General features: G+C 45.2%; 1 protein-coding gene across 3 annotated transcripts in view; it reads right to left on the bottom strand.

Moving 5' to 3' along the window:
• Window positions 1-19,469, bottom strand: part of PEBP4 (phosphatidylethanolamine binding protein 4) — a 357,304-nt gene that overhangs the window by 114,825 nt on the left and 223,010 nt on the right. For all 3 annotated transcript variants that reach the window (XM_036748622.1, XM_036748623.1, XM_036748621.1), the window contains exon 4: window positions 17,429-17,527. In XM_036748622.1, coding sequence (XP_036604517.1) covers window positions 17,429-17,527 — 99 coding nt within the window. The remainder of the gene's footprint in view (window positions 1-17,428; window positions 17,528-19,469) is intronic.

The following is a 19,469-nucleotide window of genomic DNA, read 5'->3' as shown; positions in this document are numbered from 1 at the left end:
CAAGGCTCTGTGCTGGGCCCTCCTCTCTTTTCTCTTTGCGCCATCTCCCTTGGTGACCTCTTCTGCTCCCACGGGTTCAACAGCGTCTCTGGGCAGATGATTCCCAGATATATCTCTCTATATGGCTATCTAGTCATTCTTCAGAGCTCCAGCCCCCCATCTCCAATTGCCTATTAGACATTCCTCATGGGGTATCCTGTAAGCAGGTTAACCTCACCAGGCCCAAACAGGACTCATTATCTTCCCCCGTTGCGCTTAACCTCCTTCCTAACTTTGAAGGCACTGCCATCCTCTCGGTCTTCCAGGTTCCTAACCCCTGCCTCCTCTTACTCCTTACCATCACTCCCCTCATATCCAAACAGTTGCCAAATCATTTTTTTTCTACCTTCCCAGCATCCTTTGTGTGTGTCCCCATCTCTTTACTCTCACAAGTTCCTAAGCCCTCATATGAACCATCACAATAGCCTTCTCATCGGTCTCCCTGCTCCAAATATCCTCCACAAGACTGCCTGAGTGATGTTGCTGAAGCGTACATACATCTGAGTCAAGTCAAGTCATCAAGAATTTATGAAGCACTTTCTATGTACCGAGCACCACATTAAACACTGCAGATACGAAGAAAGGCAAAGGCACAGTCCGTACCCTCGAGGAACTTGTGTTCTAATGGGGAAGGCAACATGGCAACCACCAGGTTGACATGGCATATGCCAAGTAGACAGAAGGGACTCTGAGAAGGGAAGGCACTACTAGCATTGGGGGTGGAGCCCCAAAGTCCTCCTGCAGGAGGCAGGATTTGAGCTGAGTCTTGAAGGAAGTTGGGGTACCTAAGAGGTGGAGCTGAGGTGGTAGAACATTCCAGAAGGGAAAGATACGGAGGCAGAGAATCATGTTGGAAGGGCTCCAGGAAAGCCAGTCCTAGTCAGTAGAGTGTGTGTGGGTCAACAGGACGATGGTGACGAGGACAATATTAATGATAATAATGTAATCTTAGAGGTAATAAGGAGCCTTTGGAAGCTGAGTTCAGGATGGATTGGAGCGGAGAGGGGCTTGAGGCAGGAAGAGAAGCTAGGGAGCTATTCCAACAGTCTAGGCTAGCAATGAGGGCCTAAGCCAAGGTTATGGTCATGGAGAGAAGGGGGCATATGTGAGAGATGTCGAGAGGTGGAAAAGACAAGATTTAGCAATTATCTGGAGCCTGGATGACTGGGAAGCAGTCACAGGGAGGTTGGGAAGAGGGGAGGGTATGGGGCAAAAGAGAATGACATCTGCTTTGGATATGTTGGGTTTGAGATGATTAGAGGGTGTCCACTTCAAGATGCCCAAAAGGCAGTCACCCTCTTGCTCAATAGGAGGGAATCATGGTTCCCTCTTATCCCTAGGACAAAAATAAAGTCCTCTTTGAAATCGAAGACTCCCCTCAACCTGGCCCCTTTGTACCTTTCCCTCATCACCCCTTTCTCCCCTCCACAACTCTTGGAGTCACTAAAGGAAGCCCACTTGCTGTTATTCACCCAAGATGCTCAATCTGTTGTCTCTGTGCCCTTGCATGGGCTGTCTCCCAGGCTGGACATGTTCTCCCTTCTTGCTACTGTCCATTGACCCGGACCAAGCTCAGACGCTACCTTCTGCCTAAGACGTCCCAGTCACCAGAGTCTTCCCCTCTGAAGTTACTTTCCTTCTCTCTGTGTATCTTTTTATGGACCCAGTTATGTACACGTTTCCTCCATTAATATCGAAGCTCTGTGAGGACAGGGACTGGGATTTTTATTTTGTTTTGGCCTTTCTTGGTATCCTCAGCATTTAGCACAATGTCTGGCACATAGTAAACACTTGATGATAGATCTGCTTGAATACTTCCGGTGATGAAGAGCTCACTACCTCATGAAGTAGTTGAAAACAGATGGTTTCTTTTTAATCTTTCTTTCTTTAAGATGAGTATCTGCACATAATTCAACCATTCTTCATATGACACTAACCATGGACTGTTCTCAGAATGAGTTTTGGTTTGACAGTGTGTCCAGTAAAATGTGGCCTGGAATCAGACAACACGTTGCAGATGTAGTACACGTCAGTGACCTGGTGCTAGGCCTGGAGTCAGAAAGACCTGAGTTCAAGTCTTACCTCAGACACTTACTAGACCCTGGGTGAATCACTTCAACTCTGTCTGCCTCAGTTTCCTCAACTGTAAAAAGTGGATAATAATAGCACCTACCTCCCAGGATCAAATGAGATCATTGTAAAGAACTTAGCATGGTGCCTGGCACTAGTAGGTACTATATACATATTCCCTCTGCCTCCCAGATTTGGTCTACAAGTACAGAAGAGGGCCTCCCTTGATGTTGGCACTTTATTTTTATTAATGCAGTCTCTACACATTCCATTAGCTTTCCTTTTTATTTTTAAGCAGCTTGTTTTGTAGTAAATCAGAGGTTTTTCCCAGGAGCCGCTGTTCAAAATATGACCATCTCCTCATTCTGTATGCCACATCTTTCCTCATCCTGCGCCCCCCCCACTTCACCCCCTGTCCCAATTCCTGGAATGTCCCTATCTCCTTCTAGGGACACAGATAGAAGAGCAAGACAACTGCTGCTCTCGAGAAGCTCACATCCTAGTACAGGGAGACAACACATAGAGGTTTCAGCTACAAGTCAGTGGGTGGGCAATGGGGTAAATTCATCTCTTTCAGCCATTCCCATTGATAAAATCTTCTCTTTCTGATGTTGAACCATCTCACAGGGCCGAGTACTTTGGTGATGAGAACTTTCTTTTCTGAACCTCCAGAAGCTGTGACCGATGAGAATGTGGGACTGTAGCCTCTGCAGAGGTACCTGCCAGGTTTTTTCCACAAGCGGTGCTCCTCTTCACGATGACTGCAGGGGCCAGTGGGGCAGGACTGGGGAATCTGGAGGATATGGCCATTCTCCACCTTCTTGGACTCTGGGTTCTGGGGTGTCTCCACTGGGGTTTGAAGTAAGATAGTAGTTGAGGTTTGACCTACTTGGCTCTTCGATGGTGGAAATCATTTCTTTTAACCTCTTTTGTATCCTCATAGCATTGGGCACAGAGTGACCACAGAGTTAGGCTATGAAGGAGCATGTGGTTGAGGGCTTGAATCCCTCTTGGGGAACATGGCTTTGTCTTGCTGGCTTCATGGTTACAACTATGGTCTTCCTTCTGACCCAGACCCTGTTTTCAAATTAGATCTGTTGTTCAGTCGTTATTCAGTCGTGTCTGATTCTTCATGACCCCATTTGGGTTTTTCTTGGCAAAGATGCTGGAGTGGTTTGCCATTTCTTGCTCCAGCTCATCTAACAGATGAGGAAACTGAGGCAAACAGGGTGAAGTGATTTGCCAAAGGTCATGCAGCTAGTATCTATTTGAACTTGGGAAGAGGAATCTTTCTGACTCTAGGACCAGTACTCTATTCGTTGCCCCACCTAGCTGCCCCCATCTTCAAATCACATAACTTTAAAACTTTAAAGTGTTGTATAAATGCGAGAAAGAGTTACTGTTGTTATTGTCATTAACTATATTTTTACCAAATGAAGCAGACATGGGCTCCTTCTGAAAACTGCTCAGTTCTTCCAAACATTCATTTAATACATCAGCTTTTGTAAATCTGTCAGGAAACCTGTGGATGCATTCTTCCTCAAGAACGGCCACACCTACTATTGATCACATCTTCCCCTTTTGTTTTCTGACCTCTTGCCCTTTGACCCCATTGTAAACTGCCTTAGTTCCAGTAAATCCAGGATTGAGCTTTATGATCATATGAGGCTCCCAGAAGGAAGAAGGAAACATCTTTGGATGAGGATGGGGTGGTAGAGAGGGAAGAGAATAAGCATTTATTAAGTGCCTACGGTGTGCCAGGAGCTGTGCTAAGGGCTGAACAGATTTTATCTCAGCTGGTCTTTTCAACAACCCTGTGAGTTGCATGCTGTTATGATCCTTATTTTACAGATGGGAAAACTCAGGCAAACAGAGGGTAAATGATTCGCCCAGGGTCACATAGGAGCTCTGCTGCAGAGAGTGCATCTCTGATGGGCTGGCCATGTTGTTCAAATGCAAAATGTATGCTTGCCCAAAAGACTATTTTAATGGAGATCTCACGTGGGGCAATGTTCACATGGTCAGAAGAAGCAATACAAGGACACTCTTGAGGTCTGTCTGAAGAACTTTGGAATTGATCGTGTAACATGGGAGACACTGGCACAGGACCGCCCAGCATGGCATGCCCTCATCAGAGAAGGTGCTGTGCTCTATGAGCAAAGCAGAATTGAAGTAGCTCAAAAGAAGTGTGAGATGTGCAAATTCAGAGGATCCATCTCAAATGTCACATGGACTATTTGTGCCCAACCTGTGGTAGAGCCTTCCAAGCTCATATTGGTCTGATCAGCCACAGTCAGACACACTGTAACTTGACTCTAACACAGTGATGCCATTTTGGTCCTCTTTGAGAATGAAGGACAACAACCAACAGCTAGTAAGAGTATGAGGCAGGACTTGAACTCAGATCTTCCTGACTCCAGGCTGAGTACTTTATCCATTAGGTCACCTAAGTCCCCTGGAAGGGAGATGTGATAATCAGGTACACAGTCCATGAAATATTAGTGTTGAAAGAGATTTTACAAGTGACCTAATCCAACCTCCCACCAAATATAAGCAATCCCTTCTATGCTATTCCTAACAGATGGTCATCCAGCCTGTGCTTGGATATTGCCAGCAGCCATGTAATAATTATATATAATATTATATACATATATTTTATACATTCTTAATATGCGTGTCTCCCTTGTTGGAATGTAAGCTCCTTAAAGATAGGGACTGTTTCACACTTGTCTTCATATTGTAATCATTTGGCACAGTTCCTGGCACCAAGGTGTTCAATAAAAGTGTTTTCAGTGATTTAATCATCCCATTCCATTGTTCGCCATCTTGAATTGTTAGAAAGTTGCCCTCCCTCCATATATGTCTCCCTCAATGAACATCTCTCCAGTCACTGATGTTTTGTCTGTACTCGCTCCTTAGTGGTCAGCATATTTCCACTCCGTTATACTTACCTCATCCCAGTGATTCTGAACACCTTCCTCCTTCCCTTCCCCCCACTGCTGATGTACAAACCCTATTCCCCACCCCGACTGGCTACTCCCTTACTTCCATTCGCTTCGACGCCCTCCCCACAATGTCTCACTCCTTCCACTTTGCCCTCTGAAATGTCTGCTTCCTAATAAACACTTTAAAACTTCCTTTAATTATAAACCTCTTCTTTAATTATTTGCTCCAGCTTGTGGCCCTCACTGAGACCTAGTTCCCTCTTGATGATACCTCTTCCTTCACTTCCCTTTCCAGTACTGGCTATTTTCTCTCTTACACCCCTCCCTCTCCCTCTTCCCTAGAATTCAATGATCATGGTGGGAGAGTTGGAATATTCTTTGTTCCTCATTTCCACTTCCAGGCGCTGTCTCTTCCATCTTCATTAAACAACTTTTTCTCCTTTGAAGTTCATGCCATCTACATTTATTTGGAATGGATTACATGACACAGGAGACTCTGGCACAGGACTGCCCAGCATGGTGTGCCCTCACCAGATAAGGTGCTATGCTCTATGAACAAAGCAGAATTGAAGGAGCTCAAAAGAAAGATGTGTAAATTTAGAGAATCCACTCCAAACGTTCACATGGACTATTTGTGCCCTATCTTTGGTAGAGCACTCCGAGCTCATGTTGGTCTGATTAGCCATGGTCGGACACACTGTAACTTGACTCTAACATAGTGATGTCATTTTGATCTCTTTGAGAACAAAGGACAACAAACATTCATATTTATCACATAATCTGTATTCTATTAGGCATTATCTGTTGATCCCCAAGACATTCACCTTCCTTCCTTAATGAGTTCAGTGCTTGGATCATTCTTTCATTCCTCCCCATCTCCTGTTCTCATACCAAGGGACTTCAACATACATGTTAATGTTCCCTAACTTCCCAGTTCTCAGTCCACTCAATTTCCATGACCCACTCTTGTATTCTACCTCTGCTGGACACAGAGATGATGATACAGAAGATAGACTTCTGTGAAGAAGGTCATAAGCTGGAGGAGGTAGAGAGCATTTGGGTAAGGATTAAAAGATGGAGAAACAAAAGTGACATTGGGGTGTGGGTATATAATGGACCACCCAGTCAGAAGGAGAAAATGTCCAGTGACTTCAGGTAACAAATCACAAACCTAGCCCCAAGCCATGATATAATGCTAATGGGATGCTTTGACTATCCTGACATCTGCTGGAATTCTTACCCTCTCCAAAAAGCAGAACAGATGGTAAATTCCTTCTTTGTCTTGATGTTCATTTCATTCCTCAAAAGGTGGAAAAAGTGACAAAGAAAGCTGCTATTTGGGGACCTGATTCTGGCCAATAAAGAGGTGCCGGTAGTAATGAGGAGCACCTTGGGAGAAAGTGACCATAATGACTTTGAGCTTGTGACCGTGATATAATTGTTGGTGTTGTTTGTCCTTTGCATTTGAAGAGGACCAACGACACCACAGGGTAATGTGTTGACTCAGACATGTATTGGATTTAAGTGAGACAGAGTTGCACACAAAGTCTCACTCTCTCTTCCAGAGTCATCGACATCCAGTGGCAAGACCGAAGTCAACATGACTGGCAATGGCCCAGGATGCAGTGGATGACTTTGGTGTCTTTGATGTGTGCCCAAGCTCTAAGCCCTCCACAGCACCTGCTTCAGCTGCCTTTGTGACCGTTGGAACAAGTTGTTCTCATCTGCCCATTCCGGGGAGGCTGACTAGAGACATAATATGCAGTACACAAAGAGTCTATGATTTAGAATAGGAAAATCCTAGCATGAGAAATCAACACATCTATGACTTAGTAGAAAAGTCCTAGGATGTGGTAAGGGGGGAGGACCAGGGATAGTCTGACAAGCATCCTGGATTTGGGGAGAATAGATTTCAGAGTTCAGATAAAGGACATCCCATGGTCCAACATTCTATAGTGGAAGTTTTCCCAGGAGGGATGAGAAGCTCTCAAGGTTGAAATTCTGACAACATAAACATAAATGATTCTGACGGAGAAGGAAGAAGTAGCCGTCAAAGGAGACTTGTGCGGAAGTACAGTGGACTTAAGGGACCCATTTACAATAAAAACAACACTTGTACAGAAGATGGAAACAAGGGTCTGAAGAGGAATATAAAAGAGTCCCTCAGTCCTGAAAGTATAGGTTCGGGAAAACAGAAGCTCAAAGTGTCTGGTAGCAAGTGAAGAATGAAAAGGAAAACAGAAAGGGCTGGTTTCAAAGCAAGAGGAAGATTAAAGAAAGGAGAGTGGCTGGGGCAGTGATAATGGCTGAGAGAGGGAAGGGAGGACTGCTTGACTCAGAACTGGTTTCTATTTTCTCTACAAGTGACTTCTGACTGGTAAGGATAAAACACAAATAAGTTAAGAGGTGCTTGAAACTAAGATAAGTAAGGAGAGAGCGCAAAGTGCCTTAAATGAGCTCAGGACACCAGGCTTAGATGAGCAACACTTCAGAGGCTGGATGTAATTGGTGGAAGAGAGGAAGGAAGGAAGGAAGGAAGGAAGGAAGGGAGGGAGGGAGGAAGGAAAGAAGGAAGAAAGGAAGGAAGGAGAGGGGAAGGGAGGAAGGATGGAAAGGAGGAATGAAGAAATGATGGGAGGGAGGGAGGAAGGAAGTAAGGAAGGGAGGGAAGGAGGGAGAGAGGGAGGGAGGGAGGAGAGGGGAAGGGAGGAAGGAGGGAGGAAGGAGGGAAAGGAGGAAGGAAGAAAGGATGGGAAGGAGGGAGGAAGGAAGGAATGAAGAAAGGAAGGGAGAGAGGAAGAAAAGGGAGGAAAGAAGGTAGGAGGGAGGAAGAGAGGAAGGGAGGCAGGAAGGAAACAAGGTGGGAGGGAGGGAGGGAGAAAGAAAGGAAGGGAGGAAGGAAGGGAAGAAGGGAGGGAGGGAGGAAGAAAGGAGGGAAGGAAAGAGGAAGAAAGGAAAGAAGAAAGGGAGAGAGGAAGCAAGGGAGAAAGGAGAAAGGAAGGAAGGAAGGAAGAAAGGAAAGAAAGAGAGAAGGAGGGAGGAAGGGAGAAAGGAAGGAAAGGAGTAAGGAAGGAAAGGAGAAAGGGAGAGAGGAAGTAAGGAAGGAAGAATACAAGCATTTCTTAAACACTTACTATGATTACAGGTGATAGGGGCAGGAATGCAAAATACAAAGAAGCAGAGAAAGATCCTGGGAGATCTAATGGGCCAGACTCTCAACATGAATCAAAAGTGTGATGGCATGGCCAATCAAGTGAATACCATCTTAGAGCTACATTAACAGAAGCTCAGTGTTCAGACCCAGATAAGGTCTGAACTCTAAGAATGTTCCAATTAAAAATCTCATGATTTAGGCCATCCTTTGTCTATGGTCTCTTTGCCTTTGGGCTGGTCATGCTATCTCCTTAGTTCTTGATGTCACATTTCAAGCTGGAGTGCATCCAGAGATGGGCAACCAGGACCTGGAAACCAAGGCATCAGTGGAGCTATTGAAGAAATGAGGAAGAGTTAACCTGGTAGAGATAAGGCCTAAGATGGACCATTGCTGTCATGCATTTGAAAACCTGTTGTGTGGAAAAAGAATTAGTGTTGTTCTGCTTGACCTCAGAGGACAGAACTAGGGACTGAGACTTTCCAGGGAGGAAATGTTTGACTTTGAAATAAAGAATAACTTTCTAGCAACTCAGTGGAGGAACGGCTGCTCTGATAGGCAGCTGGCTCCCCATCACTGGAGGACCTACAGCAGGGGCAGGAAGGTCCCTTGTCCCAGGTGTTGTAGAGTGAATTTCTATTCAAGGAGAGGTTAGACTCCATGGCCTGTGAGGTCTCTTCTGACCATGAGAGTCTACAATTCTATGACTCCACCTCTGATTATGCACTTAGAGTATCTAAGGTCTGACTCTGTGGTGGCCCAATTTGCTTTCTTCAAAGGGCAGTTGTCTTGAGTAGGAAACTTAATCCTAGAGCATGGTAAGGAGAGACTTGACCGTCAACCATGGATCAGGCATAGAGTTTGGGCCGCTGGCCTCAACCCTATCCATTGGACAGCCCTATGGCTGACAACAATTTCCCCTCAATGCTTCTTTCTGACTTGTGTCCAGCCTATGGGACCCAGGAATGCTGTCCTCTGTTTTGTCAACGTTAACCCTCAGTCACTGATCCTGCTGAGCTCACAACTGAGTGGGCAAGAGCCTGTCATGTTTCTTTGTGGACTGTGTATATATGTGTGAGAGAGAGAGAGAAAGAAGAGGGAATGAGCATTACTGTGTGAGAGATAAAATAAGTGTGTGTTATGTATGTGTGAGACAGTGAGTGTGTGTAAGAGAAGTAGTGAGAATGTGAGTGTGTGAGAGAGGGAAAGATTGAGAGAGAGCTGTGTGTGTGTGTCTGTGTGTGTGTGTGTGTGTGTGTGTGTGTGTTTTCTGCCTGATCCAGGAATTCTCCTGGATGGCAGAATTGGTTTCCATAACGACTTTCTGATATAAACATATTTGATAAAAATAAGTTAACAGCAGAGCTGTGGTGGAGTACAGATTCTCAGAATGTTGAGAGAGAGAGAGAGAGAGAGAGAGCTGCTTGAAGAAAATCATTTTCTTTCTCTCTAGCCATCCTTCCTCTATAGCCTTCCCATACACCAATTCAAAAGCCTTGTTTATCAGATTCCTCATGAACAACCAGCTCCTCTCTCCTTTGCTCCCTCTCCCTCTCTCTCCCTCTCTGTCTCTCTCTCCTTTCTCTCTCTGCCTAGTTACCTGAGGCACTACAGTATGTACAGGATAATATGATAAATTCATTTCCAATTCACTGCATTATCCCTTGAATATTTTAATGACTCATTGAATGGAGTAAAAAAAGCTCTTTCAAATGAACAATTATGCTGCATTAGTCGAAGGGCTGATTATATTTAAACACTGCTCACATGGATAACAGGACACAGCGACCTGAGCATACCAGAGCTAATTTGGCTCTTATCTCTAAATAATTTTACACCACCAATTACCATGAAAACCTAAAGGGCTTTAAAAACATTCATCAAAAGATAATATTCTACTTTATAGCAACATTTTATTGAAATTATTTTGAATGGGAGTGAAAGCATCTGTAGGGTGTGACAATGACAGCAGTGCTAAGTCCCCGGTTGCTAAAGAAATGGTGAAGGGCGCTGGGTTTTAGACAACAACAAGCCAGCAGACAGCGACGAGGATGAAGCGGCCATCTGCTGGGATGCCATGGCATCGTGGAATTCACCTGGACCCAAATTTCCGCTTTGCCCACTTGTGGACCAGTTCCATGCATTTATCTCTGGTCTGAGAGGACACTGGGAAATCGGGCCAGGGCTGTTATTGGAACTTCTTTTCATCCAGGGCAAAAACAGTTGGCTGTCAAACTGGGGAGGTGATAGGGATCAACAATGGCGGTGGCAGTCTGACTCTGTGTGTGTGTGTGTGTGTGTGTGTGTGTGTGTGTGTGTAAGTCAGCCTGTTCCCCAGAGAGCTTCACTTCTACTCCATGGGGGTTTAGGAGCAATGCAGGCCCTGGAAGATGGGTACCCTTTTGAAAGGACCTTGGGAATAGAACGCCATGAAGTTTAATGCTGGGGATAGGTGGTCTTCACTGTGGGGAGAAAGTGCCTAGCACTATGGGGAAAAGCCCTAACCACTCTATCCTAGTTATTATGGTCCTGGGTCAGGCTCAAATTGTGTGTGTGTGTGTGTGTGTGTGTGTGTGTGTGTGTGTGTGTGTGTGTCAGTGATGGGTGTCGAGAAGGAGAGGCTTTGTATCAGCCTCTTGGGGTTTGTTGACCCAGACTCTTGGAGATGACTGGACCTGATTCCGACAGGTCTCCACTGGTGAAGAGGAGAAATCAGATGAACACTTTTTGTTATAAGGCTTTGCATTTTTCTATATCCTTAGAAATTTGGCTTCTGTGAGGTGTAGGACCCATGGATGGGGCTGAACAGCACCTGGGCCTCAGAGTGGAGTCTTCAGAAGTGGGCCATTAAAATAAGCCTTATTTCAAAATTGGATAACTTGCTCATGATCATCAAAAATATCACTGCAGGGCAGAGGGGGGACCTTTATATTATACTAGTTAAATGGAATATCCTCCAGTTATTATTTAAAACAGACAATGATTATAAAGGAAAAACAGATCCTGAACAACTTGTTCAAATCCCAACAGCCAACCTGCAAATATACCAATAAATAAATCACAGTTTAATGCATCGCCTTGCTTTGATTTCTTTGTCTGACCCTGAGTTCCAGGTAATCACAATAATTCATGTTGCTTTAATGCTTTAAGATTTGCAATACCTTTTCCTCACAACAACCCTGTGAGTAAGCAAGGTAAGCATTATTAGCTCCATTTTACAGATTAAAGAAACTAAAATAAAGAAAATTAACTGACTTGATCAAAGTCATGTAGCCGGCAAGTTGTACATATTGGACCCCCTTTCTGATGTCAAGTCCAATGCACTATGGTATTTCTCTTATGAAGGTAAGAAGTATTCTCTTTCTCAATCTTACCTGTTTTCCCATCATTGACACAGTTCTGGGCACAAAAGAAGTGCCCAATTATAGTTTTTTTTATTCACTTTGATTTCAATGAAAATTGACAGACTATGAATCAAAATAAACCTACAGATTACCATAGGGCTCCTGATTTTTTTACACAGATGATCTTTGTACCAGTTCTCAGAGGTCTCTATTTTACAGAGAATGAAATTGAGGTACAGGGTGGCCAAGCTAGTGGGGACCTTAAAAATCACCCAGTTCTGTCTCCTCATTTTACGGAGGCGGGGGCAGAGGGAGTTGGGATGCTGAGGCTTACAGAAATGGTTTGCCTCTGCCGAAGTTCCGAGCCAACAGCAGAGCCGGTGACTCAGACTCAAACATTCCGGCTTTGCCTTGGCCTTACGCTTCCGAGTAGCTGACCCCCACTGCCAAAAAGCTGGTGCTGCAAAGTGACCTTGCTCTGGTTGTTTGCATCTTCCATGTATCTAACTCTCCAGACACATCGCAGGTATTGGCTACACTGACTGAATCCAAAGGATAGATGGGAACAGTGAACAGAGAGGAGAGGTGAGAAGTGCAGCTGAGCAATGAATGGATTTTCATTCTTTTTTTTTCAAACCAAAGATTTCAGGCCAAAATTTAGAATCCCTGAGAGTTTCTAGGAAGATGTCATCGGGTGGGGAGGGGGAGGGGAGGGCAGGTGGATGGAGATGTCTTTGTTTATTTGTTCTAACCTCTCTTTGTCATCCTTCATGATTTTTTTTTGTGGAAAGTATTAATATCCCATTTCCATGTATTCAAAATTCCCATTAACAATAAAGACTCTAATGAAAATACCTGCATGAAAAAAGCCCCAAGCGCTAATTTCAAAGACAAATAGAAGAGGAGCCTATCCGCATTTCTCCTGACACGAATGATACAAATTTATTGATAACTTAATTAGACTTTCATGCTAAAGATTATTAGATGAGTCAGACCTGAAAAACCTATCCTTTTTCAGTACAAGCCAAAAACATAGCAATGGTTGGAGAAAGAAACAATTTAATGTTCTACTGGAAATTTCTTCTAAATGGGTACTCTCTAAAAGGCGGGGTGGGGGTGGGGTGGGGAGCAAAGGGACACTGACGGGACATTGAATTCATGAAGGGGTTGCTTCCAAGAAGCTCCATGTTTTTCTGCCACTCTCTGACCCCACCGGGATGTGAAAGAGTGAACATCAATATAGTTGGGGTTCCAAAGTTGAATTTTCCACTCACTCTGCATGGGAAAAGGAAGGCAGATTACTTTTCTCATTTTACAGAAGGGGAAAATGAGGCACGGGGACTTTCTCTAGGCCTTGTCGGGTGTTGATGGAAGAGCTGGGAATAGAATCCAATTACTCTGACTCTTAGCCCTCTCTTCCATCTTCTATATCAGTGTTTTCCTAATCTAAACTGTCCTGTTCAATTCAGTAAATGTTTATTAAGAACCTACTAGGTGCCAGGCACTGGACTGAGTTCTGGGGGTGCAAAAAGGAGCAAAAGACAGTCTCTGCCCTCAAGGAGCTTAACACGCAAACAAATATATACAAAGCAAGCTATATATGGGGTAATAGGAAATAATTAAAAGAACTGGAATTAAAAGGAATTAAGGAAGGCTGCCTGTAGAAGGTGGGATTTTAGTTAGGACTTAAAGGAAGCCAGGGTGGGTCAGCAGTCAGAGCGGAGGAGGGAGAGCATTCTAGGCCTGAGGACAGCCAGAGATGAGAAATGGAGTGTCTTGTTTGTGGAATAGCCAGGAGGCCGGTGCTACTGGGCTGGAAGAGTATGTTTATGGGAGTGAGGTCATAAGAGGACTGGAAAGGTAGGAGGGGGCTAGGGTATGAAGGGCTTTGAATGCCAAACAGAGCGTTTTGTATTTGCTCCTGGAGGCAATAAGAAGCCAGCGGAGTTTATTGAGTAAGGTTATGACATGATTGGACCTGTTTTAGGAAAATAACTTTAGTGGCTGGATGGAGAATGATTTGGAGTAGGGAGAGACTTGAGGCAGGCTGACTCACCACCTATATACTGCAATAATCCAGGCATGAGGTGATGATGGCCTGCACTGGAGCGGTGGCAGTGTCAGAGGACAGAAGGGATGTATTTGAGAGATTTCACAAAGGTAAAATCATTGGACCTTGGCAACAGCTTGGGTAAGGGGTGATAGTGAAGCATCCAGGATGACTCCTAGGTTTTGAGCCTGAAGAGCTGGGAGGCTGGCGTTGCCCTCTACGGTAAAAGGGAAGGTGGGGGCGGGGGGGAAGGGGGAAAGATAATGAGTTCTGGCACGGACATATTTAGTTTAAGATGTGTATTGGACGTGCAGTTTCAGATGTCTGAGAGGAAGTCGGAGAATCAAGATTGGAAGTCAGGAGAGAGAGGAGGGCACTAGAGGTAGGTTTGAGAATCATCAGCATAAAGATGGTCATTAAATCCATGGGAGCTGATGAGATCATCAAGGGAAGTAGTAGAGAGGGAGAGGAGAAGAGGGGCCAGGACGAGACCTGAGGGACACCTATGAATAGAGGGCCTGATCTGGAGGAGGGTGCAACAAAGGGGACAGGAGAGGTCAGACAGGTAGGAAGAAAACCAGAAGATAGCGGTGCCCCAAAAACCAGGAGAAGAGAGAGAAGCAAGGAGGAGAGAGTGGTTAATAGTGTCAAAGGCTGGCCAACAATCAAAAATGTATTTCCTTTGGCTGTGATGATTCAGGAAGACCATGATGGGGGCTAGAATTTGCATCGGTGAAGAGACTGTTTACACACACAAAACTACAGATTCTTGAACTATTCAGATAAACTTTATCTTATTTGGTATAGCCCATGGGAAGTTGAAAAACTGACTTGGTCTTCTCTCTATATCAGACTCTTCCCAATCCTCCTCCATCCTCCTGGTCCAAACTTCTCAGGTCCCAAGACCTGAAATTGTGCTGTGAGGAGGGATTCACTGGAGAGATTTCAGATATTTCACCAGTCTGAAATATATTACATAACCTCAACTGGGCCCTTGCAGCTGCTAGGCAATCCTACTAATCACTCCCTTGCCAAACCACTATCCCACAGTGGCCCTTCCAAACCTTTTCATCTCTCCTCAAATTTCCCATGCTTCTCTCCCCCCACCCCCGCCCCCACCCCCACTTTCTCATCTGAGAACCTTGCCTCCTATTTTACAGGAAAAAAAGGAGGCTGTTTGTGGCGAGCTTCCTTTTCTCCCTTTTTCCTCACCTGCTATCACTCAAATGTCTTCTGTCACTTTCTCCTTCTTCACCCCTGCCTCACGTGGCCAAAATAAATATATTTTTGATTGGTGGCCAACCTCATGGTGAAGGGCCTCTTTGAACTAACTTAGGCTGGTCCTTAGATGACAGTCATACAATCTATTCCCAGGTCTGTATCTGAAACCTTTCCAATTCGGTAAGAGCTCCTGAGGCTTGTATTACATTGGCATAGCCACAAGAACCCAAGGTCCTTGTCATCCTCCAGATGAAGCATCTATCTGTTCAGACCACTTCAAGAGCATTGTGTCCAGTTCTGGCTATCACATTTTAGGAAGGACACACACATAGAAGAGGGCTGTTTGCAACCATGCTATACATTGAAGGCTGTGAAGAGGTAGAGCCTGACATCAAGGGATTATATTGTTTTTGCTTGACCCTACAGAGGAGAACTAGGCACAATGGGTGGACATTATACAGGCACATTTCAGTTGAATAATAATGAGTTATTCATGGAGTATGATGCCTCGGAAGGTAGTGAGCTTCCCATCCCTGGAAATTTTTCAGCAGAAATGAGATACCTACTTGTCAGGAATGTTGTAGAGGGGTTACTTATTTGAATGTGGGTTGAAGCAAATGAACTTTCAGGTCCCTTCCAATTATGAAATCCTATGATTCCAAGTTTCTATGATCTAGAAGCAGGCTCTTTGATAATGAAAGTTTTATAGACCGATAAAATTTTGTCTGAAGCTGGCGCTTGGGAAAATATTGTCCCGCTGCATGGTGCCAGAGTAGGCATGAAGAAATACCCCTAGATTACACTGAGGGCCCTTCCTCCCTCTGGGTCTCCCTGGGTGGGATCCAGCACCCTATATCCTGCAGGACGCGATGTATACTTTCTTTGTGGCCCCCTGGAATTCAGGGCCTGTGGGGAGGGGAGGACCTAGTGGAAATAGCTGAAGAAAGCCACCATTTCCTGTTTGGCACTCAGACCAGGGACAGCCGGTGAAAACCAGCCTGAAATTCAACACCCTTCGCTGTGGTGAGGAGAGCTGTGAGGCTCGTCCTGGCAGTTGTCTGCCGGACAACTGCCACCTACTCCGTTTCTAAGTTGGGCTGCTGATCTTGGCTGGCCCTTCCACTCCAAAGATGTCATAAGAGAAAATAACCCTATTGTAATAGCTTCGGAGGAGACAGAGAGGCCATCTTGTTTGCCCAGAGGCCTGTCCCATTCTTAGATCCTGCTAGGCCAACATGGCTTCCGTAGTACGAAGTCAGAACTGGGGTATAGACCTAGATTCTAGTTCTAGTTGGCCATATTCCCTTTGCCAAATCACCTCCCCCCAGGGCCTCAGTTTCCTCATCTGAGAAATAAGGATGTTGGCCTAGATGATTTTTAAGGTCCCTTCTAGTATGCGCATTCTCTTGTTCTAAGATTCTAAGAACTTCTTAGAAGACAGTCTTTGGTTTTGGGTTAGAGCACGAGAATATTTTCTATGACCCCAGAGCCTTATGGAGACTCATTCCTTCTCTTCTGTGTATGCCCCTTCCCATAAGCATGCCACATAGCACATCTTCCTGACCAGAAGTCTGCAGCCCCCTAGAAGGAGGGTAGCTCCAACACTTTCTTCCTTTTCTCCTTCCCTCCTGGAGACCCCTTGGTGGAGCTGCTCTATGCTCCTGCTCTATGACGCCTCCTTTGGATGAGAGGCTTTTGATAAGGGGTGGGCGTGGGTTCCAACATTGCTCAACCTTCCTTTTAGAGAGGAAAGGCAGGAGATATGGAGTAAGGGAGGCGTCTCAGAACCTCTCTCTGGCCCAAAACCGCCAACAGCAGAGGCCAAAACTGCTCTTTGGTAGCTGACAACCTATATATGCTGGGAGCTGATTTTCACTGATTTATGTGTTGCTGCCCTGCCCCCCACCCCACCTCACTTCCTGCCTCTTTCAGGAGCTATTGGAGCTAGATAAACCCCATTCCCTTTTCAGAAGTTCATTGACTAGTGAATATCCCACCCACCACATCAGAAGTAGTGGGGTCAGACCCTTGGCATACCACTTTTAACTATGGAGGGCTCTCTGGCACCTCCAGACACCACTGTGGAGCTGTATCACACTCACCCATTCACAATGAAAGCATTCACAGCTAATGGAAGAAAGGGCCCATGAGCTGAGCTGAGCCTCAAATTAAAACAAAACAAAAACCAAATCACAAAATAGACATGCTTACCCCTCCATGGCTCCTCAGCCTCTTCAGGCCACATCAGGAGCACAAGGATGGAAGAGCTGCCTACGAGAACTATTCTGGATAGAGTTATCTCAAGTTCTACCAACGGGACCAACCGGAATGTTCTAGAGCCCTGAAATCCTGGCATTTGGCTCAGCAGTGCTCCAGCTTCCCTTCCTTACCCCCAGACATCAGTCAGGCTCTGAAGGACATACTTTGATTAGAAATGCAATTAGGAAATGAAGGGGGCTGTGGAGGACAGGTGGCTTATGGGTGATGCCAGGGGCTCTCTGCTTTTATCCCAGACTCCTCTCCCAAAATGGAAAGTGAAAACACCAATAAGCTCAAGCTTTCAGCCATCATCCTTTATAGATAAGAAAGTACTGCTAAATCTACTCACACCGATGTTAACTATCAGCCAGTGTCTCCAGTAGCGATTTTTTGGATTATTCCTGCTGGGGGCATCTGGATCAACCATCATCAATATGTACTTCTTATTCTGAAACAAAAATTCAGAAGAGAATTCAGTGTCATGGGTGAGCAGGGCTTGGATGAGGCTAAAAGAAGGCTCTGATTACCCTCCCCACCATACTAGCCAAGACACTCTGCTCTCGTGACAACCTCTCAAGGGGCTGCCACTGTTTGGTTGCAGGGTTTGAGGTCTGTTGGGTGGGAGTAGGAAGGCAGGATGCCTGGATCTCCCTTGGATGGAGGATAATCTAGTAATCAGCAAGTATTTACTGAGCATCTACCATGTACTCAGTACTCTATTAGACACTTTAGGGGACACAGAAGACACATAAAATGGGCCCCTGCCCTCAATGAGTCTAGAGGCTGAGCAGACTTGTGCAGACTTAGGAGGACACATGAAATGGTATTACATAACACAAATACTAAAATGTATATTACAAACTACAAGTGCTTTATATAGTATTTCAGAGATGAGAGTAGGCTGAATTTAGCAGGAAGAGTTTAATGAAAGAAATGGGTTTGGAACAGGGCCTTGGGTAGGACTTAGGTGGGAAATAGGGAGCTGGAGGGCATCTAGGGCAGAGGGAATGGTGTGAGCAAACTCAAGGTGAGAATGAGCACGTTACCATAAGGAAAGGAAAGAGGGATAAAATTGGATAGGTAGAATAGGGTTCAGTTATAAGGCTTTAAAGAGGCAGAATTGTTGATTTGTCATTTCAGTCGTGTCTGACTCTCTGTGACCCCATTTAAGGTTTTCTTGGCAAAGATACTGGAGCGCTTTGCTATTTCCTTCTCCAGCTCATTTTACAGATGAAGAAACTGAGGCAAACAGGGTGAAGTGACTTGCCCAGGGTCACACAGTTAGTAAGCGCCTGAGTCTGTATCTGACAGCAAGGTGGCACAGTGGATAGAGTGCTAGGTCTGGAATCAGAAAGCCTTGTCTTCCTCACTTCAAATCTGGCTTCAGACTCTAGCTACATGACCCTGGGCAAGTCACTTCACCCTGGTTGCCTCAGTTTTCTCATCTGTAAAATGAGCTGGAGAAGGAAATGGCAAACTTCTCCAGTATCTCTGCCAAGAAAGACCCAGATGGGGTCATGAAGAGTGGGACACAGCTGAACAACAATACGAATTGTCCAGAGGCTAGACCTGATGACCTCTCAGACCACTTATAGCTCAGAGATTCTGGGATTCCAGCTTTAAATCTATGATCCGATGAGTCTGTCATTCTGAGTTTTGACTTGACTTGAAAGACAATATAGAGCTGCCAGCTCAATCTAACAAACACTTATTACATGCCTACGATGTACTGGATACTATGCTAGACCCTGGAAAGGCAAAGACAAAATGAAACAGTGCCAGTCCATAAGTCTTTAAGCTTATATTCTGCTGGTGGGGAGGGGTACACCATGGTCCCAAATGAGTACAGTACAAGCTAGGGAGTCACAGGGGCAAGGGAGGGATCAAAGTGCACTAGAAAAGTGTGGGAGCCTGAGAACACTAACAATTAGGAGAGAAACAAAAATTGTGTTTAAGAGATATTACATTGGCGGTCATGGCAAAGAAGTCAAATGGGAGAGAACTGTAGTAATCCAGAGAGGAAGTAAGGCACCCGGCCACCAAGGCATCTTTTAAGCTAGAGATGACCTGGAGTGGGGGAGTATTCTCGGCCCCTCATAGACTCCTAGAGCTTTGCCTCGTTCTAGGACAGGGTCCAAGATGGATTGGGGTGGTTGGGTGCTAAGTCAGTTTATATTTAGGCGTGTACCCAAGAGCAGGGCTCAGGCTGGAAAAAGATGAGATGGGGATGGGTCCTCCCAAGTCCCCAATCATGGCTGTGGCCAGACTGGAATGATTTGAGGTTGGGAGGCTGAGACACAAAGTAGCATAGAGGAAAAAGGGAAGGAGAGCAGAGAGAGGAGTGCCCCGGTGTAGTGTGTATCCATTCTGACATGGAGAGGCAGAATTGA

Source organism: Trichosurus vulpecula, chromosome 3 (genome assembly GCF_011100635.1).
Source record: "Trichosurus vulpecula isolate mTriVul1 chromosome 3, mTriVul1.pri, whole genome shotgun sequence".
Taxonomy (NCBI): domain Eukaryota; kingdom Metazoa; phylum Chordata; class Mammalia; order Diprotodontia; family Phalangeridae; genus Trichosurus; species Trichosurus vulpecula.
This window is presented reverse-complemented; position numbering and strand designations above follow the sequence as displayed.